At 54.4% G+C, this 21,950-nt stretch overlaps 3 protein-coding genes across 9 annotated transcripts in view; 2 read left to right on the top strand and 1 right to left on the bottom strand.

Annotated features, from left to right (window-relative positions):
• Positions 1-13,743, top strand: part of GLYR1 (glyoxylate reductase 1 homolog) — a 31,085-nt gene extending 17,342 nt beyond the window's left edge. For 2 of the 5 annotated variants that reach the window (XM_036920512.2, XM_036920517.2), the window contains exons 8-16: positions 464-514; positions 603-676; positions 3,052-3,151; positions 5,783-5,893; positions 6,548-6,649; positions 7,269-7,431; positions 7,749-7,928; positions 8,230-8,354; positions 11,642-13,743. In XM_036920512.2, the coding sequence (XP_036776407.1) occupies positions 464-514; positions 603-676; positions 3,052-3,151; positions 5,783-5,893; positions 6,548-6,649; positions 7,269-7,431; positions 7,749-7,928; positions 8,230-8,354; positions 11,642-11,716 (981 nt within the window). In that variant the 3' untranslated portion in view covers positions 11,717-13,743. Of the gene's footprint in view, positions 1-463; positions 515-602; positions 677-3,051; positions 3,152-5,782; positions 5,896-6,547; positions 6,650-7,268; positions 7,432-7,748; positions 7,929-8,229; positions 8,355-11,641 lie in introns of all 5 variants that reach the window. The other 3 variants (XM_036920515.2, XM_057487731.1, XM_057487729.1) reach the window with 3 other exon arrangements.
• Positions 13,744-14,139: 396 nt separating this feature from the next.
• On the top strand, positions 14,140-20,023 carry ROGDI (rogdi atypical leucine zipper). Of its 2 annotated transcripts, none has more exons than XM_036920507.2 (11): positions 14,140-14,272; positions 14,345-14,416; positions 15,101-15,179; positions 15,397-15,446; positions 16,036-16,116; positions 16,926-17,021; positions 18,262-18,360; positions 18,706-18,819; positions 18,912-18,961; positions 19,070-19,196; positions 19,449-20,023. In XM_036920507.2, the coding sequence occupies exons 1-11, from the start codon at positions 14,228-14,230 to the stop codon at positions 19,488-19,490; spliced, it is 855 nt and encodes a 284-aa protein (XP_036776402.1). In that variant the 5' UTR covers positions 14,140-14,227; the 3' UTR covers positions 19,491-20,023. The 2 variants fall into 2 exon arrangements, with proteins under 2 accessions (XP_036776402.1, XP_036776401.1); XM_036920506.2 differs by having other exon boundaries at positions 15,101-15,183; positions 15,392-15,446.
• Positions 19,576-21,259, bottom strand: SMIM22 (small integral membrane protein 22). 2 transcript variants are annotated; one of them, XM_036920508.2, is made up of 4 exons: positions 21,047-21,259; positions 20,781-20,931; positions 20,604-20,701; positions 19,576-20,487 (listed from the first exon to the last, which is right to left on the bottom strand). In XM_036920508.2, the coding sequence occupies exons 1-4, from the start codon at positions 21,227-21,229 to the stop codon at positions 20,449-20,451; spliced, it is 471 nt and encodes a 156-aa protein (XP_036776403.2). In that variant the 5' UTR covers positions 21,230-21,259; the 3' UTR covers positions 19,576-20,448. The 2 variants fall into 2 exon arrangements, with proteins under 2 accessions (XP_036776403.2, XP_036776404.2); XM_036920509.2 differs by having other exon boundaries at positions 20,619-20,701; positions 21,047-21,252.
• Positions 21,260-21,950: the final 691 nt, after the last annotated feature.

The raw sequence follows: 21,950 nt of genomic DNA, 5'->3' as shown, positions 1-21,950 counted from the left end.
AGGGCAGAAACCGGACCATGGGCACTCTCAGCCATGGGTGAGGCAGCCCGCACTGTGGGGTGAGTGCATGCCCAGGCTCACTGGTAGAGATCATGTCCGTGAACCCTGGGGATGTGGAAGGAAAGTCTCCCTAAGTTAGGCTGAGCCTTGGTAAGAACTGCTGATAGGATGTGCCTTTGGAGTTGGACATACCCAGGTTCCAGGCCCAGTTATGCTGGGCTCCTGACAAGGCTTCTGATTCCCACTGTCACTGTCAGCACAGGAACCTCGTAGCAGTGCGTGGAGAACTAAACAGGGTAGTACATGTAACTTTCTAATGTGTCATTTGGAGTTCAGTAAAGTTAGACAACAAATAAGCTTTAGGGGTTAACATCCCACTTCAGACCTGATCTTTCAGGGAAATTACAGTGAAGACCAGTTAAATGTTCAGTTTAATAAGTGGCCTTTTTTCTTCCTTTATTAGCCAGCTGTCTGTTACCAAGCAATCACAAAGAAGTTGAAAGTCTGTGAAGAGGTACGTAGGTGCCACACTTCCCATTTTATCCTCTACTGGGAACCTTCCCTGGTCAGACTGACCTGGTGGCGTGTGCTTCTTTCCCTAGGAGACTGGGTCCACCTCCATCCAGGCAGCAGATAGCACGGCCGTGAATGGCAGCATCACACCCACGGACAAAAAGTAGGACCTTTGGTGAAAAGGCTTCCTGAGGTCTGATTCTGCTGGGTGGCAGGGGGACCCCAAGCAGGCTTTTCAAGGGTCATATCTCAGCCATTGCGGGGCTTGACTGGGAAGAGAGCGAGAACGTTGTACTCTTAATAATAATGATTTTCCTGGCAGTAGTTGGACTTGCAGGAGATAGAAGCTGTCCTATAAATGAATGCAGAGGTTGGCTTCATGGCTCACTAGTGAGTCTCCACGCAGGGGGGCACCGGTTTCGTGGTTTTCAGGCCTTCCTGTGCTTCAGAGTCAACCTGGAAAGCCACTTGTAAAGCAACAATTGCTCTGCCCCACATCCAGGGTTTCTGAGTCAGTAGGTCTGGGGTGGAGCCTGAAAACTTGTACTTTGGTCACATTCGCAGATATGCTCTGCTGCTGGTCAGGAGACCATACTTTGAGAACCACTGGCTGAGTTGAACTGTGATGAAAACCCTGAAATTGGCTGTAGGGGGAGCAGATAGGGAGTGAGAGATGAAGACTTTGGAATAAAGCCCATTGCCCTGCCTTCCCCCACTCTCCTGCGGGCACCTGCCTGCCTGCCGCCCTCTGCCCTCCCAGGCTGGTGGCAGATCCTTGGTTGTGGTCCCCAAACCTTAGCTTATGCCCATGCACACCTTTGCCCTTACTCTGATGGCCAGGTGTGTTTGCAGTTGATGTAAAGTGACCTTTACTAAGAAGGAGCATTCTCCTGAGCAAGATAAGCCAAGTTTGAATTTTCCAGCTGTATCTTCCTTACTGTTCTTTTTCAGGCTAAAAGCGGTGCATCTTTTACTTACTAATAATTCTTGTACTGCTGAAATCACTGATTCTGTATTACTTTGGAAGAACTTCCCTTCGTAGAATGGAGAAGATAGAGGCATGTTGTGTGCTAATAAAGGGAGAGATGGAGTCAGTTACTTACTATAATTAGGATTGTGTTGGTTTAAAACAAAACAAAAAAAAGACCAGGGTGGGGCTGAGGACAGTCCCATCACTGTCGCCTGAGACTGTTACTGCCCATCGGTCACACCCTTTCTTAACAAAGTGTGAAGCCAGCTGCCGAGTGAAGCGGCTGTACTGTCACCCGGTCCACTGAGTCCACATTCTCCATTCTGCCTCGGGGACCCATGAGGGCCCATCAGATGCGAGGTCCGCCAGATGGCACGGAACACCAGGAGAGGGGACGAGCATTGACCCTTCCGGTCTACAGTCATAGGGAAAGCGTGCGCTGCCCTGACAGCAATGAGTGACGAAAGATCTTGTTTTTAAGCTTCAGCTTGAAACCTAAGTGGGCAAGAGCGCCATTTGGTGATAAAGGTGGTGGGTTGCATTTTCAGCATCTGATTCAGATTGCTGGGATAGAGTGTGAGAAGGGCCTGTTCCAGCAGGGACTAGGGGGACCTCTGAGTATGAGGGCCAGTTTGCAGAGGTAGCAGATGCAACTCCCAGAAGTCTGAAAATGCTTAAAGAATAAGAAGTTGATGTGGAGAAGCTGCAGGGGCTGTCTAGAGATGAAAGAAAACCTAGGTTCAAAACTAGAACACTATGTAATAAATGAAGAAAGAGGCATTGTTTAGCTATGTCACATGCATTGAGAGATGAAAAAGTACAGGAACCAAAAAAAGACATTTGGGCAAGATAAAGTCATCTGTGAAAGCATGTGAAAATAGCATCGTAGCCAATAGCCCCAAGTTCTCGGGGCTGCAGGAAGCAGCGGGCTGTTGGAGGTGAAGGTAGGCAGAACACGCTGCCGTCTGCGCTTTCATCACGGAGTCACAGCGGGCCTGCACTGGAAGGGGGTGGTGGGGGCAGCATAGAGGGGAGGGAGAGGGCAGGTGCACGCGCTGGAGAAACTGGCTCCAAAGCTCAGGTAGAGCTTTGAAGAAGAGGGATAGGCCGTCTCTGCTGCCCGCAGGAAGAATGCAAAGGTAGGGCTTAGTGTAGAGCCAGGAAGGGGAAGTGAAAACTGTGATCCCAATACCGGGAGTGGAGGAAGATGCCTGGCTCCAAGCACATTGCTTCCGTTTCTTGTAATGGATTCCGATGTCCTTTAAAGTGGCCCCTGGAGGCCCAGCACCCAAGGTGGCAGATCAGGACAATATTGAAAGAGCGAAAGACAAACGTCTGCTTTCTCACTGTAATGGAATTGTAAGCATAAACTGAGACCCTCCTCTTTCTGTGGCGGTCAGAGTTGAGAACAGCCCGTTTAAATTCAGAGGCACTTGTGAGCAGTGTGGTGTGAGGAGGCCCAGCCTGCCGCACTGCTGGCTCTGCCATTGTGGCAGCTCACCGCTGAGACGTGTTTGTGGTGGGGGCCGCCCCATTCTCCCCTGAACTAACCAGTTTTTCTTTTTCAGGATAGGATTTTTGGGCCTTGGCCTCATGGGAAGTGGCATCGTCTCCAACTTGCTAAAAATGGGTCACACAGTGACTGTGTGGAACCGGACTGCAGAAAAAGTAAGCATTCATGGCAGTATCTGTTAGATGGGGTAGGACGGATAGGGCCTTGACTTTTAGAGGTGGCGTAACAGATAGGAATTTCTTCCTTTGTCTCCACTCAGCATTCTGCCTGTAGTAGAGTGGGAGAAGCCAGGCTGAGTTCAGGCAGGCAGAGATGTAGATGTATATAAACTTGGAATGTTGTTATAAAAACCAGGGGTATAAAATGAAATGAAAAGTCTCCCCTCCCTGCCATTACATCAGGTAGCTCATATTATATATTTTTTTATGTTTTTTTCTGCACACATGCAAATATGTGTGCGTGTGTATGTTATGAATTCACTGCTGTGGAGTGCGTGTCAGTAGGTCTGCTCTGACCTTGCTGGTGGCTGCACAGTGTTGTGGTGTTGGGGTTGTGTCAGCAGCCATGCAGCAGAGCCTCTGCGGTGATGGAGGTGGTCCCTTGTGTGCACCATGCAGGGTGGCAGCCTCCACGTGTGGCTCTTGGATGCTTGGATCATGGCTAGTACGACTAAAGAATTGAATTATTTATTTCACTTAAATTCAAGTAGTTGCCTGCAGCCAAGCATACCATATTGGACAGGACAGTTTTAGAAGTTCTTAACCTAACTAAGATGGTCTGCAGCATCAAGGGGTCTTGAAATGGGATTCCAGGTCTGTGAATGTGCACCTTTTGTAAGGGAGTGAGGCCATGACTTGCCATCAAGTTCTTATCCTAGAAAAGATGAAGAACCATAGTCCAAGTACCAGAAAACTAAAGCACTGTGCTTGTCGGCAGCACAAGAGGAAATACTGAGAAAGGACCACCTCCTGAGGAACAGGGTGTGGCTGAGCATGTGTTTGTGAAATGCCTGGCGCCTGGGTGAGCGTTGCCCTGTGTGCGGCGAGGCGCGGCTGAACTGCGGTGTGACTGCTGAGGGGGTAGCAGGGCTGGCGAGTTTGTGCTAACAAAAGTGTTCTAGGCAAAGTAAATTGTTTGACTTTGCTAAAACAAAGTCCTTTTCAGGAATAAGAAGAAACTGCTTGTGAGTTGAAGGGGGCCTGGGGAAGAGGGCACTGAAGGCTGTGCTGAGGGGTTTGGGTGGCAGGTGCTGGAGGCACCTAAGTCAGGAGTGAGATCTTAGAGTCCCTGTCAGCAGGATATTTTGTGATTCAAGGCTGGGGGAACCAAGAAACTGAACTGCGCAGTTAAAGAACATCAAGAGAATCAGAGGGTTTGCATTATAAGTGCATTTCCCTTTGGTAGACGTGTGTCTGGTCATTCTATTTTCTTGGTTGGAGAGCCTAAATGTTACAAACACGGCCATTCTTTCCAGGTTAATTTACAGGAAGGCAGTAGAACAGAGCGTTTATGAACTTGGGTTTGGAGTCAGACCAACCGAAGGTATGCTCTGCTGCTGCTCGCCTTCCTCAGCACGGTGGTTCGCTCCCTGTGCCTGGAGTCCTCATCTATAAAGCGATGACGGCAGAAACACCTGCTTCACGGGGCTGTGAAGCTTGAATGAGTTGATGTGAGGTGCTCAGCATAGGGTTTGGCACAGGTTATGTAGTAAATATCATCATTACAAAGCCATTTAATCCTTTTGACAATCCCCATGGAATTTTTTGAAAAGAATCTTGATATAAATGATTTTCTCATTCTTCTGGAACAATAAGGGAACATTTTAAAATTTTCAGAAAAGGGAGAGTAATGAGGAGATCTCACCTGTGCAAAGGTTAGAATGTAATATAAAGCTCCAAACTACAAGGCTCGGGGACATGCACGCTGCAATAAAGGCAATGACCCATCACATAGACCAGACAGCCTCAGGCTCCATCTAGTAGAGGAGGTTCTCTGAGAATCAGTGGCACATATGCTACCTACTGAGGCCTAACTTCAAAACTCCAGAGGTATTGTATGTAAAGATAATTGTGGGAGTGATTTGTAATTAAAAGCAGGCTAGATAATCAAACTGCAGGGGCACTGCTAGGTAAATTCAGGTATATCTCTACATGAACTGTCCTGAAGTTTCTATAAACAGTAATTATGAAAGATAATAGGGATAAATGTAAATCACACAAAATAGTAGTTTCAGATTATTCTAATTACTTCTTTAAATGCCTTTGGAAAAAGGAAATATACTGAAGTCAATATGTGTCTTCTTATGAGATGTTCTGGGTGCCTTTGATTCTCAGGAAGAAAAAATTAGTCCTTTTAGACTCCCAGAAACATCCCAGTGAGGAATGACAGCCTCCCAGCCCCAGTCCCACTTCCCCAGGCCAATCCAGAGAGCCCAGGGCAGGTGGGTTTTGCCACAACCGAGATGGCCACAGCGGGCTGTGGACAGCTACCCCTTAGATCCTGTTCCTCAAAGAGAAAACCTTCAGCAGACACTTGTTTTGTGCTTACTGTGAAGTAGAACGTTGTTCTAAACACCAGGTATGCAAAAACACAAGACAGTCCTTATACAGTGTCCTGTCCACTTCCCTCTAGAAGTTGGACCACCAGCTGTTGTGTCTCCAGCTCCCAGCCTTAGCCTCCTGTCTTGGGAGGCAGGCCAGGAGGACTGGCATAGCATGTCTCTGGCTTGGCTGGTGTATTTATTGTGCACTGCCTGCAGCTCACGTTAGGATCTGTGACTTTTGCAGTGTGATTTGTTCATCCAGGAGGGGGCCCGCCTAGGAAGAACCCCCGCTGAAGTCGTTTCAACCTGTGACATCACTTTTGCCTGCGTGTCGGATCCAAAAGCAGCCAAGGACGTAAGGATCCCCTCCCTCCCCTCAGCATCTCAGGTTGTGGCCAGGAAAGCTGGCTGGCCACCTCCCCTTCTCCCCAGCACACCGAGTGAGTGTCTGCATGTGGGGGTGCTGAATTACCCGTCTGGGGGCCATCTCCCATTGTAGAGGGTATTTGCCTAAATTAAATACAGACTTCCTTTAATTTGAGCAAACAGTGCAAAGATGAGGGTCCCCTCAGTTCTGTGCTGCGATGCTTCCTGCCTGGCCCAGGTGTTCCTGTTGAGCTGGAAGCTTTGGGGCTGAGTGTGCCTTTGCCCTAGTGCCAAGTTCCTCTGTTTAGCTGTACTGTGTTTTCAGCAGTTCCAGTGCAGTCCCAGTCCCCTTGTTAAGATGGTGGTTAATGCAGAAAAATCCAAAGAAGCCCAAAAGAAAAAATGTTTTGAGATTCTATCTTTTTAAGTGGGAGATTTTTAATAAAAAGAAACACACATTTTTTTCAGATAAATGGAACATACTAGAAATGCTTTTCTTTCTTTTGCTCATTTACCTGTTCTTAGTATTTAGTTCCTAATGGGGAAATGAGTCAAAGCCACAGGGATTTGACATTATCTCTGAGGGGCTCCTGGGTATCTGGCTGGGAGCTTGGGCTATTGCTTGTCCCTTGTGTCCCCACAGCTGGTGCTGGGCCCCAGTGGTGTGCTGCAAGGGATCCGCCCTGGGAAGTGCTATGTGGACATGTCAACGGTGGATGCCGACACGGTCACTGAGCTGGCCCAGGTAGCAGCCTCACTCAGGCTGGCCACACCCAAGAATGGCCAACTTGGTTACTCTAGTGCCAGGGCCAGGGAGAAGAGGAGAGGCCAGTAGCCCTGGGACTAGCCTGTCTTCACTGACGACCTTCAGAGCTGCGGCTAGTCTGGCCTCAGGAGGAGAGGTGCTGCCCAGTGCGACGGACGTCCGGGCTGCCTCCAGGGCCTTTTGGGCTTAAGCAGTTTCCTACAATTGATGCAAGCAGAGTGTCCTTCCTCCTGGAGCTGCTGGGCCCAGGTGTGAGGGGGCAGTGACTTCTGGCCCACGTGTGTCCTGAGGGTGGCTGAAGAAGTCGGAAGGACAGTGGCCATGGGACATATGGCCAGCCAAGCCATTGTCATGGTCATGCTTGTCATAGTCTTTGTAAATTCTGAGTGAATGTGAGCCTCTGAGGAGACCCCACTTCCTGTTTACTGCATATAATTCAAGCATCAGTTGCTGGCTCTGCCATGGCATTAATTCATCTCGGTACAGATGTCAGCTTTGGGGCTTTGGCCAAGTTCTCCCGCCCACGTGTACTCCTTGTCCCCTACCTGAGACCCCTGGGAGAAGCAAGGCCTCCAGAAGCTGTGACTTTCCTTTCTAGGTGATTGTGTCCAGGGGGGGCCGCTTTCTGGAAGCCCCGGTCTCAGGGAATCAGCAGCTGTCTAATGATGGGATGTTGGTGATCTTAGCAGCCGGAGACAGGGGCTTATATGAGGACTGCAGCAGCTGTTTCCAGGCAATGGGGAAGACCTCCTTCTTTCTAGGTAACACACCTGCCCACCTGTCAGGCCACTTCAGGCCTGGAGGCTGGGTGGGCCACATCCCCTCTAGACCGCACTGATGACAGCGTCAATCCCGTATGGCCTCTCTGCCTGGGGCCCCCATGGGAAGGTTTCCTTTGACTTGCCAGTCAGTGCCTGGAAGGAGGAAGAACCTGAAGGGTCAGAGCCAGTTCTGTCGGGGGCAGGTGAATGGGACCTCCCCAGGGTGTAGAGGTGGGTCTGAGCAGAGGCAAGGGGGGTGGGCAGAAAGTCCCTGCCCACAGAAGTCTTGGGACATGACCACGATTCACCCTGGGCAGGTGAGGTTGGCAACGCGGCCAAGATGATGCTGATCGTGAACATGGTCCAGGGGAGCTTCATGGCCACCATTGCTGAGGGGCTGACCCTGGCCCAAGTGACAGGCCAGTCCCAGCAGACTCTCTTGGACATCCTCAATCAGGGACAGCTGGCCAGCATCTTCCTGGACCAGAAGTGCCAAAGTGAGTTGCCTTTGGCCTCTCTTGCATTTTCCTTTTAATTGGAGGAGGGAAACTGGGTCAGGCAGCTATCACAGAACAGTCTCTTCTTCAGAGGCTTGTTGAATGTGAAAAATGCACCCTCACCAGTCAGTCTGTGTCCCTGGTCAGAGGGAGTCCCAAGTCACGACAGATGGGATTTGGGGGTACAGGCTGGGAACTTGTCTCTTGGGTGTCCAAGGTGGGGAGTAATGCTATGTGTTGAGCCCTGACTGTGGTGGATGGTTTCTTTATTTTATTCTGATAAGTGACTTTCCCTCCTCAGATATCCTGCAAGGAAACTTTAAGCCTGATTTCTACCTGAAATACATTCAGAAGGATCTCCGCTTAGCCATTGCTCTGGGTGATGCCGTCAACCATCCCACTCCTATGGCAGCTGCAGCCAATGAGGTAATGACAGGAGGCACTGTCCCGGGTCCCAGCCGCCTCCCCTGGTTTCCTGCCCCTCCCTGCTCCTACTTGGGCTTTCCTTTGCTTTCTGTCTAACCTTGCAAGGTGAGTCATTGATTGTAAGCTTTTTTTTTCCTTAAAGTATCAGTGATATACAGTCTTATGAAAGTTTCACACGAACAACATTGTGGTTTCAGCGTTCACCCATATTATCAAACCCTCATCCCCCGTATTGTAGTCACTGTACCAGTGTAGTAAGATTAAGCTTCCTTTTCTAACAGGAGTATTTATAAAGCTGTACTCTTCCTCGGAGCCACGCTTAACTTCCCTTGTGATTTCTTCTTTGACCTGTGGATTACTTAAAACTGTGAAATATTTGGGGTTTTCCTAGATATCTAATGATTATTTCTAATGTCTCTCTCTTGTGGTTAGAAAACATGCCGTGTATGATTTTTAACTCTTTAAATTTATTTCAGGTTATTTTGTGGCCCAGCAGATTATCTGTCTTGGTATACTTACAAAAAAAGATTGTGTTCTACAGATAGTCAGTTATGTCAAAATTGTTGGTAGTGTTTTTTCAGATCCTTTACTAACCTTTTTCTCTTTCAGTTGCTAAAAGATGTTAAAATATCCAACTATGATCATGGGATTATCTGTTTCTCCATTTAATTCTATCCTTTTTGCTTATTGTCTTTAAAACTTTTGTTGCTGGGTTCTTAGCCATTTATGACTGGTACATCTTCCTGATGAATTTACCTTTTGATTATGAACTATCCCTCTTGGTCTTTGTCTTAAAGCCTTAACTGGTACAGTCTTCTCATACTTACACTGTCTTCATGTCATATCTTTTCCCATACATGTACTCTCAACCTGTGTCTTTATATTTAAATAGTAACTTTTGTAGATGTTTTATAATCAGGCTTGCATTTTTATCCATTCTGATAATATCTGCTTATTAATTGGAGTGTTCAGTCATTAACATTTTTTAGAATGAGAAATTTATTAAGTATGCACTTCTTGAAAACAGTTTTTTGTAAGTTCAGCTTGCTCACATCAACCTGGTAGAAGTTTTGGTCTTTAGAACACACCACCACCCCCTCAGCTGAGCAATATTGTCTTCATACCACAGAGTTACAGTAGCAGCTACATTTTGTAAAGCATATGTATGAAATAACATAGGTTCATTTATGTTAGAAGCTGTATCTTCCAAGAGCTATAAGCTGATACACATTTTTATTCAAGTTAAATAGAGGTCTCAAGTGGCTTGTTACAGGAAAGAAAAAATAAATAAAACAGCACTGCTCTTCTTCACACCTGCCTTTTTACTTTATAATCTGCCTCTTCCTTGTCTGTCTGAACATTTCACTCTTCCAGGTTGCAGTACAACAGGTTCCTCCTGTTTGTTTTACCTGTGGGGTCTCTCTTGGCAATGGAATTCTTTGTGTATTTCCTAATTTTTTGTCCATGAGCTTGTTATTATAGTTACTTCTGCAGGGCTCTGCGTGTGGCTGTGGTGGACACGCTTCTCTATGAGGTGATTTCTGACCTGCCTCCACCCTGACTGTACAGTACTCACTGGCTTGGAAACATATGTTTGGGTTAATTTCTCAATGGAGCGAGGGGCTTTCTGGCCGGTTAGATTATGTGAATTCAGGCACTGCACTGTGTGGAACTCAGTGTAAGGTTCTTACGGTTAACCAGTCAATTAACATGTAGCTTTTGTCTTGAAGTCTGTGGATCTGTGGTTGGATTTGGAGCAGCTGTTATATCATTTGATTGCTGTTTGTCCCCTCTGGTCTCTGTCCTCCTTTCTTGCCTTCTTTAAGGTTATTTGAATATTTTTTAGAATTCCATCTTATTTATTGGCTTTTAATGATGCATTGCTTTTCTTTTATCTTTGCTCTGGGGTTCACAATGTACATCCTTAACTATACAGCCTACCTAGAGTTAATATTATACCTCTTCACATAAACCGTTGATCGTTTTTACCTCTCCTTCCCTGATGCTTTAAGGAATGGCTTCCCACCTGGGCACCACCAACACTTTTCTGTGGGGCCGTCCTGTGCATTGGAGGGTATTTAACCACATCCCTGGCCTCTACCCACCAGACAGAGCCAGCAGCACTTTGACAGAAAATGTCTCTAGACATCACCAAATGTCCCCTGGGGGCAAAATAACCCCAAGTTGAGAACCTCTGCTTTGGGGTACAGGTGTCCTTTGTGTTACTTCTGCCTTTGTTTTAAACCCACCAGACAATGTTGGGATGTTTTGCTTTAAGTAATCATATGCATTTTAAAGAAATTAAGAGAAAAAAGAGTTTTTTACTTCCCTACTTTACCATTTCTAGTGCTCTCCATTCCTCTCTGAAGAATCAAGTTTCTCTCTGGTATTATTTTCCTTCAGCTAGAAGAACTGTCTCTGGCAATTCCTGTAATGCAGTCAGGTGGTGACAGTTTTCTTTTATCTGGAAAAAAGGTCTTTATGTAGCCTTTGTTCTGAGTTGACAGCTACACTGGAGCTGTAATGGACACTCAATTATGGGGGCTCCAACCTGACTACGTCTTTTAAAAGCACAGCCGGCCATATGGGCAGAGTCTTGTGTCCGGCTGCATCCGCTCAGCATGCGGGATGCTGTGCTGCCCTGCTCAGCAGTGACGTTTTCATTCTTCTCGCACTCTGCCATGTTCGCCGTGTGTCCCTGTGGAGCAGCCCTTTCCTTTCCATGTGGAGCTTACATTTTAATAGAAGGAGGCTCCAGATAAGCACACGAGTATCTGAACAAGTAGAATTTCAGAAGATCCAGAAATATGAATAAACTAGAACAGAGTAGAGAGATCGAGGTGGCCAGGGTGAAGTGGTGCATCCCCTGCTTTGGATGGGATGACCAGGGGAGGCCTTGGAGCTTACTGGGAAGGAGCCAGCGCTGAGGGAAGGACAGGGAAGCGGCCCAGAGAGTAACACGGGAAGCCCTTGCAGGGTCGTCAGCAGGAAGGGACGTGGTTATAATCACTAATGGTGCTCTGAGCACTTTCCATCCTGCACTCCATTTAGTCCTCACAGTGACCCTGTTACTGTCTGTAATGGTCGCGGGGCAGTGGCGGGGAGGCACAGAGAGGTGGAGGCTCTCAGCCTAAGGCCGGGCCAGTCGGGGGAGGAGCCAGGAGTTGCACCCTGACCGCTCAGACTCCAGAGCTCTGCTCAACCGCATCTAGAGCTGCCTTCAGGACAGAGATCCGGGCCTCTCGGTCAGCTCAGCCAGAGGCTGAGCCCATCTCATTTTTTTCCAGGTGTACAAAAGAGCCAAGGCACTGGACCAGTCTGACAACGACATGTCCGCCGTGTACCGAGCCTATATACACTGAGCCCCCGGCGCCCTGCCCCCTCCCCGCAATCCGCCCTCCGACTCTTCCTTCCTCACGTGGGGCCGGGGTCCTGGGACTCAGCTCCGGACCAGCCCGCCTGCCTCCGTCTCCTTTTGTACAGACTTTGAGACTTGCCGTCAGCACAGCACACACCCCTCCTGCCCTGGAGGCCCTGGAGAGGGAGAGCTCCGGAGCTGGGGGCTGTGTGTTCACACACACACACACATACACATGCACGCACACACCCCGCATACCGGCTCTCACCCCAGGATAGAAGCTGCCCAGAAACTGGCCCAGCGTTTTTTTTCTCGTTCTTCTGAGCTTGTCTTAGCTCAGACTCCTTCCGGTTGAGGAATGAAAATCAGCTGTGAGAACTGGCAGCCTTCCTTCCTACTGCTCCCCTCAGAGCGAAGGGGCCGTGGTCATGTCCACGTCCCCCGCTGATCCCCGCAGAGGCCCTGGGCCGAGGGGAGCCAGCGCAGACTCCAGAGCGGAGGCCCCGTGGGCCCTCCCGCCCCAGGCGACCGGCTGACGAGGATCGTCACGTTTGAGCCACCGATGTGCAGCCAGCTCCATGAATGCCTTTGTGAACTGAGAGAGACTGGCAGAGCCAAGCGAAGACAGCTCGGGCTTTCCAGGGAGAGCAGCGAGCAGGCAGCCCGTAGGTGAGCCTCCCGGAACCCACTGTCCTCACTGCTCGCCAGCACCTGTCCTAGGAGTCGCCGTCCCTTCAGAGCCCTGGGCTGGGGTCCAACTTCCCTGATGCAGTGTGAGGGGAGCTCACTCCCCACCGGGCTGTTTCGTATTCGGACTTGCATTCCAGACCTTGGGAAGGGGTGCTGAGGGTCGCCTTTGAGGAGTGAAGGCGGGCTGTGGGGTTCCTTCCTGTTTCCGTTATGCCACAGACTTCAGGTTCGGAAGAGCCTCTCCGACCCGGGTGCCCTCACAGTGGTCCCACCTTCTCCAGCTTGCCCCCAGCACGAGATCCCACATGCCAACTTCTCTCCATCTTCTTCCCTCCTCTTCTCATGGAGACAGTATTTCTTTCTGCCTGTCCCTTTGGCCCCACACCCAGCCTGACGATGACAATTTCTTAGCTCAGCTCTTGAAACAGGAATGAGTCTCACTTGAGCCAGCAGCATCGTCTTCAGTACTGACAAGGCCCCAGGGTTTGTCGGGAGGCAGGAGAGCTGGGCCTGACCGAACCCGAACTAACGGGCCCCCAGAGGTGGGGCTAAGACATCCTGGAGACCCTAGCGTCTCTCCTGGCACAGGGGACCAGAGGGGCTTGGAACGTGGCATAAGAACAAGGAGACGTCACCTAAGGGATGCCAGCTGTTTTCCCTCTGCATTGGGTGGGTTTTCCACAGTCCCACTTTGCAGAAGGTCGGCATTTATAATGAATATATGTACTATATATAATGAGTACAGCCAGTGAGGTGGCCACGCCGTGTGGGCCCCTCCCCCTCACAGCCTTGGCCCTCCGCGTCGGAACCCAGGTGAGGGGATCTCGGAGGACGTGCGGTTCTGGCCGGGAAGATTCCTGTGGGTTTTTGGCACAGTTGTTAATTTCACTGAGATTTTGAATTCTGTCTAAATACAAAGCCTGTTCTAGTCCTAGCCGGATGCTGGGGGGTGGGGGTGGGGGAAAATTCTGTAATGAACTTGGTTAGTCAATGTTGTCTTAATATTGTTGACAATTCTGTAAAGTTCCTTTTTATGAATATTTTTGTTTAAGCTATTTCACCTTTGTTTTGAAATCCTTCCCCTCTAAGAAGAAAATGTGACACTTGTGAAAAAGCTTGTAAGAAAGCCCCTCCTCCATCACCCCTTTTTCTCCTTTAAACCACCTTTAAATGACAAATCTAGGTAATTAAGGTTGTGAATTTTTATTTTTGCTTTGTTTTTAATGATCATGTCTTTCAGAATAGGACTGTGTGGAAATGTTTAAATGGCAAAAAACACGATTTTTGTGCAATTAACAAAAAGCTACTGCAAGCAAAATAAACCGTTTCTTGGTAACCAAATCGTTGACCGATTCCCTTTGGCGGTGATCTGCGCCCGGGCACGAGGCGGCGAAGGCAGAAGAGCCCGGCGGTCTGGGCCGCGCGCTGCCCCTCGCCGACCGACGGCCTTCGCGGCCCGGGAACGGGCTGTCCCGTCCGCCAATCGCCGGGCGCGGCGAGAGCGAGCCACCGCGCCGGCCAGTCAGCGAGTGCGAGCGGAGCAGCGCGCCCTACCAGAGCCGGGAGGGGGCGGGCCGCCCGGCCGGAGAGCCGCCGGGGACGCGGCGTCCCGGGCGAGGCGGTGCCAACGGGTTGGCGCGGCCGCCAGCCTCGTTCCGGGGGCGCACGCGGAGTGGCGGCTGGGCCGGAGGGCGGGGCGGGCGCTCGCGCAGCCAATCGGCGGCGGGGGTGGCCCCTTGAGCCGCTGGCGCGGGGACGAGCTGCTGGCGCACCACCGGCCGGAGGACGGGCCCCCGTGACCGTCGCTGGGCGGCGAGCGGCTGCGATGGCGACGGCGATGGCAGCGACGGCGGCGGAGCGGGCGGTGCTGGTGAGGCGCGGGGGCGGTCGGGAGGGCGAGGACGGCGGGCCTGGGCGGATGACAGCGGGCCTGTCCCCGCAGGAGGAGGAGTTCCGCTGGCTGCTGCACGACGAGGTGCACGCCGTGCTGAGGCAGCTGCAGGACATCCTCAAGGTACCTCGGTCCCGGCCCCCACCCGTGCCTGCGTGCCGAACGCCTGTCCCGGGCGCGGCGCGTGGTCAGACCAGGCCCTGCCCGCAGGGCACCTGGAGTCTAGTCGGGGGCACCGGCAGACGGCTGCCCAGTGGTTCCCCAGCCGCTGTGTGGGCGCCGGGCCGGCGTGGGGGTCAGGGAAGGCTTCCTTTGAAGCCGTGCCATTTAATCTCAGATCTGAGGGACCCCGGGACTGTGACCTTAGCCAAGCACCCAACCTCTCTGGGCCCCCCTTCTGCAAAAAGGAGAATAGCAGTACCGGCCTGACAGGGGCTGACGTGAAGACAGATAAGCCAGTTAACTCACGAAAATGTCCAGCAGTGCCTGGTATGGCCAGAGTTGTGGGTTGCCATGACTACTGAAGTTTCCTGACCCTGTTCCCCACACCCAGCACCTAAACCAAACTGGGAGAGCATCTCTCCCCCTTTTCCATATCCCTGTGTTGGGTTCAAGGTAGGCTCCCAGGAAATGTGGAAGGAGCAGGTGTGGCTCAGGTGGGACCGGAAACTCAGGCTGTGGGGGAGGGCCCTTAGCTGTGGCACGTGCCCTGGAGGCTTGGGTGAGGCCAGCCCACCCGGGAGTGCGCCGCTGGAAGGCGCACCGGGTGGATCGGGTGCCCTTTACCCCATTCCCCTCTGCCCCCAGGAGGCCTCTCTGCGCTTCACTTTGCCGGGCTCCGGCTCCGAGGGGCCCGCCAAGCAGGAGAACTTCATCCTGAGCAGCTGTGGGTGAGCCCGAGCTGGGGGACAGGGCTGGGGGGAGGTTCCTTGTGAGGAGGATGGCCCTGCCCTCAGGCTGCTTTCAGCTCCCACACCAAGAGGGTGTGCAGTGGGCCAGGCCGGACCATCCCTGTGGCGGCCAGGGGCAGCCCGCTGGGGGAGTCGGGAGGTGGGAGAGGGCAGCTGCAGGCACCGCTCTGACCCCCGCGTGTTGCAGCACAGACCAGGTGAAGGGCGTGCTGACTCTGCAAGGAGACGCGCTGAGCCAGGCGGTGAGTGGGGAAGAGCACGGGAACTTCCTGCTTTTGTCAGCTCTGCTGCCAGCTGGATGTGTGACCCTGGGCAGGAGTCTTGACCTCTCTGGTCCTCCTCATGGGATTGGTGTGCAGCTTCTGTGAGAAGTGCAGGAAGTGGGATGCTGCGCACACGCACACGGCCCAGCCCAGAGTCTGGGCCCAGTGAAGCGTGGGCATTTGCAGAATAAGGCTGGCCCCAGATCTGAGTGGGATCAGCTGACATCTGAGCTCCGTCTGCACCTGAGCCCATGCCAGACGCCGAATCTGTCGGCCTGTACAGATATTCCCCATTTGCCCACAGTCACACGCTTCCTCCCAGCCCAGGCCACCTTCCCCTTTCTCGGCCTCTTTTCCCTTTCCTCTCTTTGTGGTTCCTCTTGGGCCTGAGTTCCTGTTTCCTGTTCTCCCTCCAAGTGGTCAGGGTGTTGGGAGACCTCCTGCCCCGTGGAGTGGCTGGGGCCTGAGCCACCACCCACACCCATTTCTGTCCCCTGCGGAAGGGCCCAGAGGGGCCACAAGCAGAAGGGCATCCCTCTGCCCGGCTTATCCCACTCTTGCCCATCAGGACGTGAACCTGAAGGTGCCCCGGAACAGCCAGCTGCTGCACTTTGCTTTCCGGGAGGACAAGCAGTGGAAGCTGCAGCAGGTAACTGGGCCCTTCCCCGACCAGGGTTCAGGCCACACGGGCACGCGGGGGCAGGCAGGGGCAGGCCGTCAGTGCTGAGGCCTCCCGGCGCTGGCGATTTGTGTCTGCAGCAAGCCCGGGAGGGTGGTGTTTCCCAGCAGCAAAGCTGGAGCATGCAGTGCCTCGGGCTCCAGAGCATCGCTTGGTGGGGAGTGGAGAACCTGGCCTGTCTGTGGGAACCACAGGGTCCTCCCCAACCGGGCACCCCCTGCCCAGAGCCCCCAGGGGCTGCCCCCAACTCCTGGGGATGAAGCCCACGCTTCCTACCAGCTCTGGTGTGACCCGGCCCCTGCCTGGGCCCCCTCTCATCACCGGCCACCAGCTGGTCTCTACCTCGAGGCCTCTGCCCGGGCTCCTCTCTCTGCCTGGAGTCCTCTCCCTGGCTTTTCGCAGCACGCAGTGGTGCTCAAGAGTTGTCTCCCTGGGGCCGCCCCCTCCCCTCCTTTGCCACACTTTTTGTTCCCTTAGGTAAGTCACCCAGTCTGTTGTCATCTTGTACCTTTATTCACCACCATCTAACCTCCTCTAGAAGGGGAGCTACAGGAGGCCCGGACCCCGCTGGCCTCAGTCTGTGCCACAGGGCCCGGCCCTTGGAGGTCACTGAGCCAACAGTTCAGGGGGAGGGATTAGGTAGGCAGCAGCCACCCTGCCCCTTAAGGATGGCCCCTGGGAGTGGGGCCCATGGGCTGGAGCCCCGGAGACCACAGCTGCCCTGAATTCAGCGCCTCTCCTGCCCAAGCCACTGACTGCTCTGTGGATGCCATTTTTAGATCCAGGATGCCAGGAACCACGTGAGCCAAGCTATTTACCTCCTCACCAGTCGGGATGAGGGCTACCAGTTTAGGACTGGAGCAGAGGTCCTCAAGGTGAGCTGCCCACAGGGACAGGGGAACCAGGTTCCCCACCCCCAGCCCTAACCCCTCACAGGCCCCTGGAGAGCTCTTGCCTCACATTCTCAGGTTCTCAGCTGGCTGTTGAACCTTTTCTCTCAGTATACACATGTCCATCCAGCCATAGTTGAATGGCTCACAGCCCAAACTCCGAATCAGACCTGGGTTCTGATCCCAGGCCTCCAGTTCGAGCTGTGCAATCTCAAGTCACTTATTCAGCCACTCTGTGCCTCATTATCCTCACTCGCAAGAGGAAGACAAGCTGTGGCACTCCCAACCATGATAATTCAGGTAAAACGGGCTCCAGTAAATGCTCAGTACACAGTAGCTGCTGATAGTACCGGCACCAAAAAGAACCCCTTGTAATTAACCAAGTGACATCACATGACATGAAGAGCTGAGCCCAGATGTGCTGGACTCCTGGTTTTGCTCTGCCCCTGACTTTCTGTGTGTCCTCAGGCAGCCCCCCTGCCTCTGGACCTCTGGTTCCTCGTATGAAAACTTGGAACTAGATGGACTAAGGTCCCTCCAAAACTGTGACCACCGTGGGGAGAGAGGAGGCAGAGTCCCTTGTGCTTCCATCTAGCAATTCTACTTTTCCCGGGAGCCAGGTCACCCTGGTGCCCACAGCAACAGCTGGATGGCAACAGCTGGAAGCAGAGGACGCTGGGGCTCTGAGGAGTCCAAGCCAGGGCTTTGCCCTGTGCAAAGGGATGAGTTCCAGATGGTTCCACTGTTAACGTGACCCTACCCCTCAGAGCCTCAGTTTTCTCACCTGTGAAAATGGGGCTGGTGCCTGCCTTAAGGCCTCAACTCAGCCATCCCATTGCCTCCTCCAGAAAGCCCTCCCTGGCCCCTTGAACTCAGGCTGAATTAGGGCCCCTTCCTATAAGCTCCTCATTGCCTGCAACTCACCTCCATAAAGCCCTCATGCTCTTGGGACTAACTTCCAGGTCTTACGTTCCCCATTGGCCCAGCACCCAGGATTCTGCGCTATAGAAACTTCTGGATGGGTGGTCAGCAGTGTGGGTGTCCGGCCCCTGCTGCAAGCTGGGGCCCAGTTACCTGCATCTTTAACAAGCCCCCTGCTGTGGGGGTCAGGCCGAGATTGTGACCTCCAGAGTGGGACCTGGGAGCTCCCACAACTTTGTCGCTCCCCGATCCAGGGGCCAGGGGGGCCAGGCCCTTGCAGTTGTGACCAGCCCCCTCCCCACAGCTGATGGATGCCGTGATGCTGCAGCTGACCAGAGCCCGGAACCGGCTCACCACCCCCGCCGCCCTCACTCTGCCTGAGATCGCTGCGAGCGGCCTCACGGTCAGTGCCTGGAGCCAGCCCCGCTCCAGGGGACGGGTCCCCACACAGGAGTCCAGCTTGTCTCTGGGAGGGACACGCAGAACCGAGGGCTCCTCAAGCCCCAGACTGTTGCCATTCGAGTTGTCTGTGCGTCCTTCTGGGGTAGGGTCCTTGACTTCCATCCTGTATCCCCCAAATACATCGGCCCTAGTCTGGGTCGTAGGTTGCCAAGCTAGTCCAGGAAGCCACGTGGGGAGTGTCTAGAAGCCCCAGTCCATGGGGTGAGGACTGGGCCCCTCCAGGCAGCTCTGGGGCATCTGTGCCTAACCCTCCCCACCCCACCTGCCTGCCTGTCCTTCCCTACAGCGGATGTTCGCCCCCGCCCTGCCCTCTGATCTGCTGGTCAACGTCTACATCAACCTCAACAAGCTCTGCCTCACTGTGTACCAGCTGCACGCCCTGCAGCCCAGCTCCACCAAGGTGAGCGGGGGTCCCGCGTCCCCGCCTCCCCGCACCCCTTCCCCCGCCCCCCACTCAGCCAGAGCCTGACCCTCTGCTGCTCTTCTGTCTAGAACTTCCGCCCTGCAGGTGGCGCAGTGCTCCACAGCCCTGGGGCCATGTTGTAAGTACACCATCCAGAAGGGGTGCCCTGGAGCACCCTCCCCACCCCAACCCTCTGTTCCTCAGAGGCTGGGGGGCCCCCATCAGGATCTCTCCCCTCTCCCCTCAGTGAATGGGGTTCCCAGCGCCTGGAGGTGAGCCACGTGCACAAGGTGGAGTGTGTGATCCCGTGGCTCAATGACGCCCTCGTCTTCTTCACTGTCTCCCTGCAGCTCTGCCAACAGCTCAAGGATAAGGTGAGGCACAGCGGGGCTGCAGGCTTGGGCCGCACTCTCAGGCAGATGGGGCCAGCGGGCCTCCTGCATTCCGGGTGGATTCCAAGGGCCCTCCACACACACCAGGCAGATGGGTCACGGTGTCCCTGGGCAACAGTACCCTCTCCCTCACACACTGCCCTTGGATGACCCTGAACTTGGGCCACAGGGTGCAACAAGGGCCAGACCTCCTAACCACCATTCACCATGTCTCCCCACCTCCCTCCCTCCCAGATCTCTGTGTTCTCCAGCTACTGGAGCTACAGACCTTTCTGAGCGAGCACCCAAGAGCCTGTCTCCCAGGAAGTGGCCCCAGCCCAGGGGTTCCCTGTGCCCCCCCCACACCCCTTGGAGTGCTGGCCAGAGCTGGGAAACGTGGGCTGTTTATTTCCCTCTTTGCCCCATCCTACCTGTCACATTTCCACAGATGAGAGTGAACACTGGAACCCTGGGAGGAGGGGGTGCTGCCTGGCTTTTTGTTTGGACGGGAGTGTCAGGAAGTCAGGGCTGAGAGGTGGCTCATGTCCGAGCCCTGCCCTCCTGGCATGGCACCGCGAGAACCCTTGGACTCAGGGAGGGGTCAGCCCAGGGCGCCCCTTTCCCACGTGGCTTCCTGCCAACCTGCCTCCAGGATGGTGAGGGTGGCCGCACTACCCTTCCAGCTAGAGGGTGAGGGGTGGGTGGTGGCCCTGAGCTGGGAGGCAGGTGGAGGAAAGGGGAAGACAAGCCACCCGCTGTGAGCTATGGTGCCCTTGACTTTCCCGTCACACCTGGCAAGGCCACCAAGAAATAAAGATCATCCAACTTTACGTGGAGCCCCTGTCCGTCTGTCCATCTGAGTGAGGACCAAGCTGGGGGGGCCTTGCTGCCCAGGAACTGGGTGGAGTACCCAGGCACTGAGCACCTGGCCTGCCCTTGCCACCTTTAGAGTGTGCCCAGGCTGCCGAGGGATGGTGACAGGGGCTCTCCTGGGGGGTCAAGCCCCCCGTTTGGGCCCAGCTTCCCCATGGCAGCTGCTGGTTGACCCCTAGCAAGTTACGTAAGGCCTCCTGGTGACGGTCATGAGCTGAAGGCCTTGAGGGGCCAGGCGGGCATCTAGCCAAAGCAGGGAGTGCCCACGCTGCCCACCCCGTGACAGAGGCTCTGAACAGCTCGCCATCTCGCCTCCAAGCAAACAAGGCATTGTTTATGCTGGCCGCCGGTCACATGGACAGAGGGGCTGGGGGCTCCCGCTTCAAGGCTCCAAAGCCAAGTTGTCTACACCCGTGCGTTCCTGCAAGAGAGGCACAGAGGGTCCCTGTGGCGTCCCTCCTCGGTTGCCTGCCTGCGCCTCTCCACGAGAGGGCCCGCACCCTCCCCTCCGCCCCACCTGGGAGACGAGCAGCTCACCTGCGCTGAGCGCACCTTCTGGGACAGGAGGGTGCCACGGCGGGGTCTGCAGCAGCAGCAGTGGGTGCAGGCGAGCAGGAGCAGGAGCAGGACGGTGCCTGGGGGGGCGAGCGTGAGGTGAGGCCCCGGCCCAAGGCCTGGAGGCTGAGGGGAGCCAGGGGCCGAGGCCACGCTCACCAGCGAAGAGGAGGAAGACGACGAAGGCGGCGGTGTCCCACTCGGACTGGAACAGCCGGCGGCTCCTCAGTTTCCCCAGCACTTCCTGGGCCACTGTCTGCAGCTCCTCCTGTAGGGTCTCCGCCGACGCGGCCATCCCAGCTGGAGGGCCCTGGGGAGCCAGGACCCAGGATCTGGACGGGGCTCGGGACCCAGGCCCTGGAGCCGCCCGCAGTCCAGCCCCGCCCCTCCCACGGCCCCCGCAGCCGGCCGCGGACCCCACTTGCCTCTGAGCGCCCCGAGCCAGGCAGGCCCTGGTTCCTGCGGGAACGGACTGCTTTCCTCTTCCGGGTCCGCGCCGGCGGGGCCCCGGCAACCGGCCCCACCCTCCGTGGGCGGCGGCGCTGCGGGCGGGCGGGCGGGGCTGCACCTGCCAGGTGTGCCGGCTGCGGGCCTGTCGGCCTCGTCATTGCGGGGACCAGATATGCAGCCTGGAACACGGTGGACGTTCGGCCGCTGCTGACCTCATGGGTGAAGGAAAGGGGAAGAGGGAGAGAGGGAAGAGTTGCTTCCCCTCCACCGCCCTTCCTGGGCAGCTAGACGTGGCCGCCCGACGCCAGGAGTCCTTAGGTCCTTATTTTCTCTATTCTAATCTTCACAACACAAGACAATGGTTACCACCTCTGTGAGCTTTCTCCAGAACTTGGGGCCTGGGGCCCCTGACCCAGCTTCTTTCAGAGCACAGGTGTGTCCAGCCTCGCGAGGGGCCAGAGACCACCCAGCGCCTGAGGCCGGTGGTGAGCCAGGTGGACACCACGTCCTGTTCTTGCAGCTCATGGTCGGGAGAAGCCTACCGGCGGGTGGTAGGCCCTGCCCCGAGCACTGTACGCGCATCCCCGTCCTGACATGGCGAACACTGCCATCCCCACCGTGCAGACTTGAGGCCGGAGGCCTTGGGGGGCTCGGCCAGCTCGAGAGATGTGTAACATGTTCGTTTTCTGTTGTTGCTCGCATAGCACCACAAACTTAGTGGCTCAAACAATACAGATCGATGACCTTCCTGTCCTGGACGCCAGAGTCTCCCATGGCTCTGCAGGAATGCTCCAGAGGCCCTGGGGAGGAATCCACGCCTCACCTTTCCCGGCTTCTAGAGGCTGCCAGGGCTCCATTGCTCATGCTCCACCCTCTCCC

This window comes from Manis pentadactyla, chromosome 10, assembly GCF_030020395.1.
Source record: "Manis pentadactyla isolate mManPen7 chromosome 10, mManPen7.hap1, whole genome shotgun sequence".
In the NCBI taxonomy this organism is placed as follows: Eukaryota; Metazoa; Chordata; class Mammalia; order Pholidota; family Manidae; genus Manis; species Manis pentadactyla.
Note: the sequence above shows the minus strand (reverse complement) of the source record. Positions and strands in the feature narration are given on the sequence as shown.